Source organism: Mus caroli, unplaced genomic scaffold, assembly GCF_978045245.1.
Source record: "Mus caroli unplaced genomic scaffold, Mus_caroli_1 scaffold_5, whole genome shotgun sequence".
Lineage (NCBI taxonomy): Eukaryota > Metazoa > Chordata > Mammalia > Rodentia > Muridae > Mus > Mus caroli.
The window spans coordinates 150,338,863-150,348,480 of NW_028227260.1; the positions used below are offsets into that span (position 1 = coordinate 150,338,863).

Sequence of the window (9,618 nt, forward strand, 5' to 3'; positions counted from 1 at the left end):
CAAAATGTCTTGGCCCTTGTGTGGAGGTCAGGGGACAATAGATGGGAATCGGTACAACTCTTCCAAATCAAGGTCCCTTTGTCAGACTTGGCATCAGGTACTTTTACCTGCTGAGCTATCTTGCCAGTCTGGAAGATACTATTCTTCCTTTGATTTTTTTTTCCTATACTTTAGAAATTTGCAAAACCTTTCTAGTTCATGAGCCACACAGAAAAAGGGAAGCAGACCAAATTTAGGCCATTTTTTTTCTTGTCTTTTGTCCTGAAGCACTCCGATCTACTTGATTCCCAACTCTATGTCTTACACTTTGAACATTCCCTGCTATATTCCCAACCTCACAATAAATGTTGAGTAAGTAAATGAGGGAGTGGCTGAGCTGAGGGCCATGTCACTGAAGGAATGGGGAGGAGCAGGGCACAGCTGACAAGGAGCAGGAGTCTACTCACAGCCTCAGTTTCCCCCTGCCTGAACTTGGGCACGTTTCTTCCAGTAAGGCTTTGAGAAATAACACACGGCTCAGACCAGGTTTTTCATTCAGCATCTTTATTCTTCCCTTTTAGCGCCAGGGTAACCCTAACAGCTTCATCTAGGAAGTGAGAACTATTGGGCTAACAACTCTTCTAAGGACCTGGCCTCCCATACCTCCTCTCATGGGGTTGGCAGTGAGGCAACTCTAAGGGGAAGGGGATAAACTACTTACTATGCCTCCTCGACTGTCCCCATTTCCCACAGCAATGTTATTAGAAACCAGACACCTCCATGCCCCAAGCAGGAAGGACTCAGGAAGGTGACTTGGATTCCCTCGTATACACGCGTGAGCATAGGGGCTGAGTGAGGCAAGCCAGGCCAGCTCAGTGGCCAGACATACGGCTCTGGCCTGTGGCCCAGTTGGCAAACATGAAGCCCAGGCTGATGGCCATGAAGAGGACTCCCAGGACACCAAAGCACAGGGCCTGTGGGCAATAGGACCAAAAGGTAAAGTTGGCCTGGATCATGCATCAAAGCCTTCTGGAGAATGCTCTGGAAGCCCTCCACCCTTTCCAGGGGAAGCCCCAGCCATTCCTGACTCTCCTATGTTCTCCCTGTCCCTCCTTGAAGTATATCTTCCATCTTTTCAGAACCTTCTGGGAATTCGTTCCCTCCATCCCTTTTTCAGAGTTTCTCTGTCTCTCTCCCCAGTGGTGTGCCCTTCATCTATCTGAAAAATCCTCCGCACTTTGCAGTGCTGGAGACAGAAACTAGAGATTTACCAATGCTAGGAAAACACACTGCAGCTGAACCATAAGCTCAGCTTGCCAGTTCCTTCTAGACTGTTCTCTCTCTTGCTAGATATTGTTTCTGTTCTGTCTACTCTATCCCTTTCTGAGACAACCACCTTCATTCTTCCTTACCATCTTCCCTTCTTTCCTGGATACTGCTTCCTTCCCTAGCCCCATCTAGATGAAGCTCCTTGCATTTCTCAGCATCTTGGAGCAAGTAGTCCCTCTTCAGAATGCTGCCTCTTCCCCCAACCCTCCTTCCTGGGATACTCACCTGGATCTTGGGCCAGGAAAACAAAGGTTCCACCTCAGTAGGTACAATACGGAGGTAGAAGACACTGGGAAGGATGAAGATGAGGCTAGGGGCTGAAGTGGACCCTGAAGGACAGAAAGGGACAGCATTCAACCTAAGTTTGAGGGCAAGGCCCACAGTAGACAGGACAAGGAACCAGGGTTGACAATACTGACCAATAAACCCAAAGATATCTCGGATGGTTGGCACACAGATGACGAGGATATTGACCAAAATAAGCAGAATCAAGGCAATGGCCACATGTCTTAGCCAGCTGAAGGCCTTGCTTGGAAAGAGCAGCTGCTGGAGGGCTCGGCGGATCTGCATCCAAGGAAGGGCAGGACAGGACTCACATGTGGTCCCTCTGCCATGGGATCCTATCTGTCTCTACCCTTCCGAAAATCCTTGATTCCCTATCCCGCTCTCTATGCCTCCAGCCTGTCTGACCAAGTATCTGTGCCTCTACCCTGACAAACCATCTTCTTCCGTATGACCATCTAGCTCGGCTTCCACCACTACTGACATCTGTCTCCTCTCCTATCCATCTCTATTTCCCCATTTGCCTATCCTCTGACCATCACTCATCCTTGCCTCTCTCCCTCTCTGACTGCCTCTCCCACCATGTCCCTCCTTTGTGGTTTTTGAGATAGAATCTCACGCAGCCAAGGCTGGCCTCAAACTCAGCCTGTAGTTAAGACTGACCTGGAACTCCTAATCCTCCTGCCTCTAGCTCCAGAGTGCTAGGATTACAGGAATGCACCATGGTGCTTGAGATCTCACTCAGGGCAAACTCACTCTGAAAACTCAGTTATATCCCTGGTCCCATGTCCTCTTTTGTCTAGCCATCTATTGCTGCTGTCTATGTTCATCAGGCCCATTCTTGTATATCTGTCCCTACGTATTCCACCTACTTATCTGCTCCTATCTCCACCTTCTTGCCAAACATCATTTTTCTTCTTTCTGCTCATCCATCCATATCCCTTCACCCTGCCCCCAGGTCTTCCTTGCCCCCACTCACAGGGAAAAGCACAACAGGCACAGTGAGGGTTACTGCAAGCAGTACGGCCAGACGCACACAAAGGATAAGCATGTCCTCCTGGGTGTACATTTCCAGCATCTCTGCCTTCACAGTGCCTGGACCATAAGGAGGGAACACAAGATGCATGAACACTGGGCTCACTAGCTCAGAAACCAAGGAACACATACATGATGATAAAGTCTACACACGTGATGCTCACTCTCCCTTAGGAAACTGATGAGCCCAAGGTCCTGGGGAGTGGGGGTTGTGGGGAGGCTCAGAGGCCTCTGCCATAGCTCAGGCTCAGTCTCTACCATAGCTTCACCCAACCTTGGCCCTAGCCACACTCACTGTAGAAGGTGAGGTATCCAAAGGTCGCTGTGAGTCCATACATGATGAACATAGCTCCAATAGACATGTTGGCCACAGCTTGCATCCTGCGCTGGGTGGGGCTGAAGTGCATAGATCATGGAACTGTCATGTCCACACCCCTGATCTTGTCCCAGAACCCTCAAAACTGCCCCCAACCCTCCAGAGTCTTCCTCCTCCTGATCTGACAATGTTCAGCTGATCCACGCTGACATTCTACCCGTCCCTCCCCCTTATAATTAGCCAAGCCTCCCCTATCTGTCCTTCTATATCTCCACACATATGACTATCTCCAACTCTTCCTCCATAGAGCCATCAATACTGCCCCTTTCTTTCTAGTCATCCAGAAACCCCAGCCCTGCCTCTCCTCTGTCCATCTGTCTCCCCAGCCATCTGACCATTCTTGCTTCCTCAGACCATCATCTCTTCTGTCTAGTCACCTGATCGATACCTCCTAACTCTGTCCATTCACATTTTAAAAGAGTGGACCACTTAAATCCAAGCAGGAAATACTCACTTCCCTGAGTCTCTGAGGTCTCGTGGACACTCCAAATCCCTCCCTTGGCAAAACCAGCCACCCTCAAGATACCATACCAAGGCTACCATGGAGGCTGCCAGACACTATGGCTACTGCCCCCTCTAGCGGGCCCATCTCTCACATGCTCTCTACTCACCGGCAAAGTTCTGTGTAGATGGGCAGCACCTCAGGATGGCAGACAAAGGCAAAAGCCATAATAGGCACTGTGTAAGACATCTAGGGGAATGGTCCATGAATATGGAATTAGAATCCCTACAGTACTGGGGATCCCATTTCCTCTCAAGTAAGGTACTCTGATCAAAACAAAATGTCGGGATGGGACGAGATGGCCCAGTGTGGTCCAAGCTCCTACCTGCCTGTGTACCTACCTGAGAGTCAACGGTGAAGAGCTCGGCCTCGCAGCTGCTGTTAAACGCCTGCAAAGGAGCTTGTTCATCCTCCACTACTGTGTCATTGTGGCTCACATCGCAGCCAATCTGGAACTTCTTATAGATGACCTGGGGGTCACGAGTAAGGAAGCAAGTTCACAGAGAAGGCTTTGCCTCCGTGTCTCAAACACCCCCCCACCACTGCCCATTTCTCTCCCCCCACCTCTCTCTCTCTCTCTCTCTCTCTCTCTCTCTCTCTCTCTCTCTCGCTCACTCGCTCACTCGCTCACTCGCTCACTCGCTCACTCGCTCACTCGCTCTCGCTCTCTGACTTACCGAAATGAGAAAAAACAGCATGCAGGTCAGGGAGAGGCTGCTTGTGTACCCCAGGTAGCCTACAGGAGGTGATAACAGAGCCTCAGAATTCAAGGAACCTGGCACTCCACACACCAAAGGTTTGTCCTTCTTCGAATAAGCCTTTGTTTCCACCTGAACCAGCCTCACCTCTATACAAAACTCCGACTAATCTGTTAAAAACCCAAATCAAACAAGCCCTCCCCAACCCCTCAGTGTTCCAAACCCTTGAAAATGGGATTTTTTTTTCCCCCAGACTGGCAATAGAGCCCAGTGATATTGCACTTGCCTAGTCTGTGTGCAGCTCTGGGTTCCGTCTCCAGGACCAAAATGAAAATAAAACAAAATGGATTTTTTTTCTGCCTAGTTCCCACACTCTAACCCTGACAGCCAATGACCGACCCAGGAAGCCTCCTTACCCAGGTGTTTCATGAGAGCCAGAGGCAAGATGATTAACAAGCTGACCAGGATGATAAGGAGGTTTCCCTTCAAGAACCAGTCTCTAGGAAGACAAGGAGATCCCAGAATCCACATCAGAGAGCTCACGGGTGCCTAAATTTCAGTTGCAGGGAATCTGACATTCACTTCTGGCCTCTGGGGGCACCATATATATAAAATGTACAACATACATTCAGACAAACATATAAAATAAAGAATTCTTTTTAAACCTAGGGCTGAGGAGATAGGTCAGTTTGTAAAGTGCTTGCTAGGCGACGATGAAGACCCGAGTTTGGATCTCCAACACTCATGCAAACTCCCAGCGCTGTGGATGGGCGTTGGAGACATAGCGTTGGCACACTGCTATAACCTAATTGATGAGTTCTGGGTTCAATGAGAGGTCCAGTCTCAAAAATAAGGTAAAGAGAGAAGAGATACCTGACATCAATCTCTGGCCTTTACTCACACATGTGCATTCATGTGCACATACACAAGAACACACACGTACAACACATACTCACTTTATGGAGTGCCTGCTATGTTCCAGGCATTCACATATTCTTTTCCTATTACACAGACACAACTGAATAGAATAAATCTTGGTTACATACACAATGGGACTTGGTTATAATTAATTTGGCAGGGGCCGTCATTCACTGGTGAAGGCACTTACTTGCTTAGTATGTCCAAAAGCTCCAGCTTTGAACCCCAGCAAGGCAGAGGGAAAAGAAGAAGACTTGGACATAGCTAGTCATAGTTGGATAGTTTCAGAATCAAACCAAGCACTTCAGAGGCAAAACTGTCAGTCAGGCACGTGAAACTACTGAGTTTAACTGACCAAGTCACACATGTGCACCAAAGTCCACAGGATTAGAGTAAGAGCTGGTCTCTAAACATACAAACCTATGTCAAAATATACACAAGCATGAGGCAAGGTAGTGCAGACCTGTAAATCCCAGCTCTTGAGAAGCCAAGGCAAATCCCAGGCCAGCCTGGGCTACAGAGCCAAATCCTCTCTCAAAAAGGTGTATAGAAAGCCAGACATGGTGGCATATGCCTTCAGCCACAGCACTTTGGGAGGCAGATCTCTGTGAGTTTGAGGCCAGCCTGGTCTACATAGTGAGTTCCAGAACAGCCAGGGCTATCTAAAGAGACCCTGTGTCAAAACAACAACAACAACAATGTATGCAGAGGAAATTAGGGGTACGCAGTTCAGTGACTGAGCACTTGCCTGGCACACAAGACGCCTTGGGTTCCATCCACATTTAAAAAAGAAAAATACAGAGGCATAAAGATGTATGCAAGTAAAAAAAAAAGTACTGCTGTGTGCACAAATGAACACATTCATTGTATATGTATTTTAAAAAATAAAACCGTAGATGCTATGCCAGTAGTGTGAACGTGGAGTCTAACAGTCTAAACATATATACATGGTTGCAGCTGTAATCAAGAGAACCTCCACAGTCGCATTCCCCTGAGCACACACACAGCCTGGGAGGATCTGCCATACAATGATCACCAAAGCAAACAAGGAGATGGAGTTGACAGAGCGCACACAGTTGACATGACCCACAGACCACTGGAGTCAGCAATCACACATTTAGAGATAGATAGCGTCCAATAGCCCGAAGAACCCAGAATCAGCTAAACAGGAAAAATAAGAGTAGCCAAGTGTCAAACACATATGGTTGGGCTCAATCGCAGCATACAGGACCCAGCTGTCATCCATCACATGGCTGGCCAGAGAGAATCAGCCAGTCCAACAGTCACTGAGTCCAATGCAGGGTCTACATCTACTAAATCTGTACAGTCACACACATGTGGCCAACGTCAGCACACACCAAGCATACAGAGACAGCTGCCAGCCAAAATCAGCCTGAAGTTTCAAAAACAGCCTATGGTCTACCAGAGTCCTGTGGCCTATGGTCACATTCAATATTGACTCATAATACACAGGAGTCACATAGTCAGTCACGGTTAACCTGCAGTAGTCTCAAAACACAGCACCTGGGAGTCAGGTAGATACAGTATTGAAGATGATGGCTAGAACTCACAAGTAGGGTTGGGGTCCCTCCCTGGGAGGTACTATATACTCACCCCTCAGGGTCCATGTGCAGGAAGGTGCCAATAACCAGGGGGAGTTCAGATTTGATGATGAACAGGTAACTGGACATAGCTGGTGCAGAAGGAGCAGGTATTTAATCAGGGTTCCCTCTTCCCCAGCCCACCCTTGGGAAAGCCTACCTCACTCGGTCTACCCTCTTCCCTCTAGTTGACCTTCCCTAAGACCTCACCCCCAACGTTGTGCAGACAGATGATGATGGCCACGACTACTTTCCCGGCAGGTCCAAATGCCCTCTGTCCCAACTGCTCATAGGCACGGATGCCTGTGAACAGGGAGGCAGGAAGGAATAGCCTGTGAGTTTGGGAAAGCCAGGCTAGGAGGGGGAGCTGTAATTCAGCTGTGACTGATAGAGGCTGGCATGGAGGGCTATGCGGTTTAAGGTGGAATTTGTGGGTCTGGCAAGTGGTATCTGAGGCCAGGGAGAAGTTAAAGGCTAAAGGCAAAGAGCTGGGGTTTGGGAGACAGACTGTGGACTGAGACCATGGAGAGAGATAGAGAGTCCTAGGACCATGATTGCTGGAAAGCAGAGGTGTTAGGATTTCAAAACTGGTTTTCAGGTTAGGAGGACCTGAAAATTCCTAAGAGATAGAATGTAGTCGTCTGGGGCTGGAGAAGGTCTGGTGGCCAAAGGAGTGGGTATTGGGAACTGGGAGATGATAATGTAGTCTGGGGGCTGGTCTGGGGTTGAATGAGGAATCTGTCATACAGGGAGTTGAGTGTGGAAACTGGGGTGCTGAGTTTGGGGTTTGAGGTTAGAGTGCTTATGTCCAGAGTCAGATTTGAGTTGCAATCAGACATCAAGAAAGTGAAGCTGGGATCGGGGCTCAAGATCTGAGTTGAGCTTTGGATTGGAATCTAGAGTTTGAGGTCCACAGAGGATGGGGACTGAGGTTAGGAATCTCACCTACAACACTGGCACAGGTCAGCAGGAGGTGAATGGAGTAAGAAGACAGGAGAGCGATGCACAGCAGCAGGGCCCTGTGACACACAGCACAGTGAGACTTGGCCTAGGTCTCCCACTCAGCCCTTTGTACCACAGACCAACAACCCCACCCCACCCCCCAAAAAGCCTCACATAGACTCACAAAAAGAAGATGACTCCAGTGTGTGCCATGGCATAAGCCAGTCCCAGGATGCCACTCCCCATGATAGCGTTGCTGAGGTTGAACACTGACATTCCGAATGATGTCTTCCCCTCGAACTGTTGACAAGGGGCAAGATCCAGCAAACACAGACGGGGAGGAGGAGAACAGGACAAGAGGCTAGAGTGGAGCCAGGAAAGGACAGGAGGGTGAAGGCAACTGGGGAGGGGAGACATCCACGAGGAGCGATGGGAAGCAAGAGGAAGCTGAAAGAGATAGTTGATGGGAAGAAACGGGGAAAGGGAGCGCTTAGAAAGGGAAAAGTAGGAGACAAGTCTGGAGGGCGCAGCTGGAAGTGCAAGGGGGCTGCAGGGGAGAATCTGGAGATAAGAAACTACAGAGGGGGAGCAACCCGAAGCAGAAGAGAAGAAGAATTAGGGAGAACAGTCACTAAGGCAGGGGGCAATCGGTGGGAAGGGAGAAACTAGGCAACAGAGAAAGCTAGAGCGGGAGCATTTGAGGAAATGGGGTATCTAGAGATGGCAGCAACTGAGGAGCCAATAGCTGGGCCGGGGAGATAGCTAGCCGGGGAGCAGCTGGGGAGGAGAAGGAGTTGGGATTAGATAGGAGAGGTGAGGCTTGCACGGGTCCTGTGGGCTCACTTACATCCAAGAACTGGACAGGTTTCCTCCCAGTAGCAGGGTTACGGGTGGTGGGCAGGAAGCCTTCGCGTTCCTGCCTGTAGCTGGATAGGGCAGAAAAACCGAGGCTGGTGAAGAGGTAACCCGGACCTCTCCCGAACAACCCTGGCTCCTTGAATCCCCCACTTACCCCGCAGCAGCACCCGCAGAGAGGGTTCCATTCATCTTTGGTTCCTGCATTTCCATCCTGTTGGCAAAGAGATGGGGTAGGAGGGTCAGGAGTGGAGCAAAGGAACTAGAGAGTGAGGAGAGTTAGAAGGGCAGAGGAGCCCAGCAGAGACCAACAGATGTAAATTAGAGTAACTGGCCAGAGAGACAAGCAGGAAGGAACAGAGGAAAGAGCGCCAAAGGAGAAAGTGGGGAGTTGACAAGCCAGAGGGGGAGAGAGAGAGAGAGAGAGAGAGAGAGAGAGAGAGAGAGAGAGAGAGAGAGAGAGAGAGAGAGAGGAAGATCAGGGAAGGAGAACCAAAAACAGCTTCTTAGACAGACCTGGGGCAAAGAAGGCAAGAAGAGATAAATAGAAGAAGGGAGAGACACAGAGAGATACAGAATGACCCACCCCACAGCGCATGAAATAGCCATTTGAAGTGGGAAATAGACCTTTCCTCCCACAGGGCAGACTCTGTCTCCCGCGCAGTCTGCCCTTTTCTGTCTCTTTCAGTCCCTATCTCCCGCCCCCACCTCTCTCTGGCTGGCTCTTAACAGGGACACGTGTCACCTGTCTGCCCCACCCCTCCTAGGGCCGCCCTCCCCCTCCCCCCCCCCCCCGCTCCCAGTTTAGAGACCCCAGCCCTAGTTCTGCAAACTGCTTTTACTACGGTTCTGAATATCTTCACCAGAGACTGAAGCAAACTGAAATGCCCCTCTTGCTGGGAAAGAACTGACCGGTATGCGAGTGTAACTAGTTGGAGGAGTGCTTTCAATCCTCAGCACTAAAAAGAAAAGGGGGGGGGGAAGCCTGACCTGGGGACTCTCATTAAACTTCCCTTCTAAGTACTAAAGGAGTTTTCTCGGACCCCTATCAAGCCTTAAACTCTCCTCTCCTGAGAGGAAAAGTTTAGGAGACACTTCCAG

General features: G+C 49.7%; 1 protein-coding gene across 1 annotated transcript; it reads right to left on the reverse strand.

The window, feature by feature from the left end:
• Positions 1-607: 607 nt before the first annotated feature.
• On the reverse strand, positions 608-9,152 carry Slc38a5 (solute carrier family 38 member 5). The gene is made up of 16 exons (XM_021153475.2): positions 9,104-9,152; positions 8,675-8,731; positions 8,510-8,588; positions 7,847-7,962; positions 7,666-7,739; positions 6,931-7,023; positions 6,734-6,812; positions 4,618-4,700; positions 4,181-4,239; positions 3,845-3,973; positions 3,613-3,692; positions 2,921-3,021; positions 2,570-2,685; positions 1,728-1,872; positions 1,534-1,637; positions 608-953 (listed from the first exon to the last, which is right to left on the reverse strand). The coding sequence occupies exons 1-16, from the start codon at positions 9,124-9,126 to the stop codon at positions 852-854; spliced, it is 1,440 nt and encodes a 479-aa protein (XP_021009134.1). The 5' UTR covers positions 9,127-9,152; the 3' UTR covers positions 608-851.
• Between the last annotated feature and the right edge of the window lie 466 nt (positions 9,153-9,618).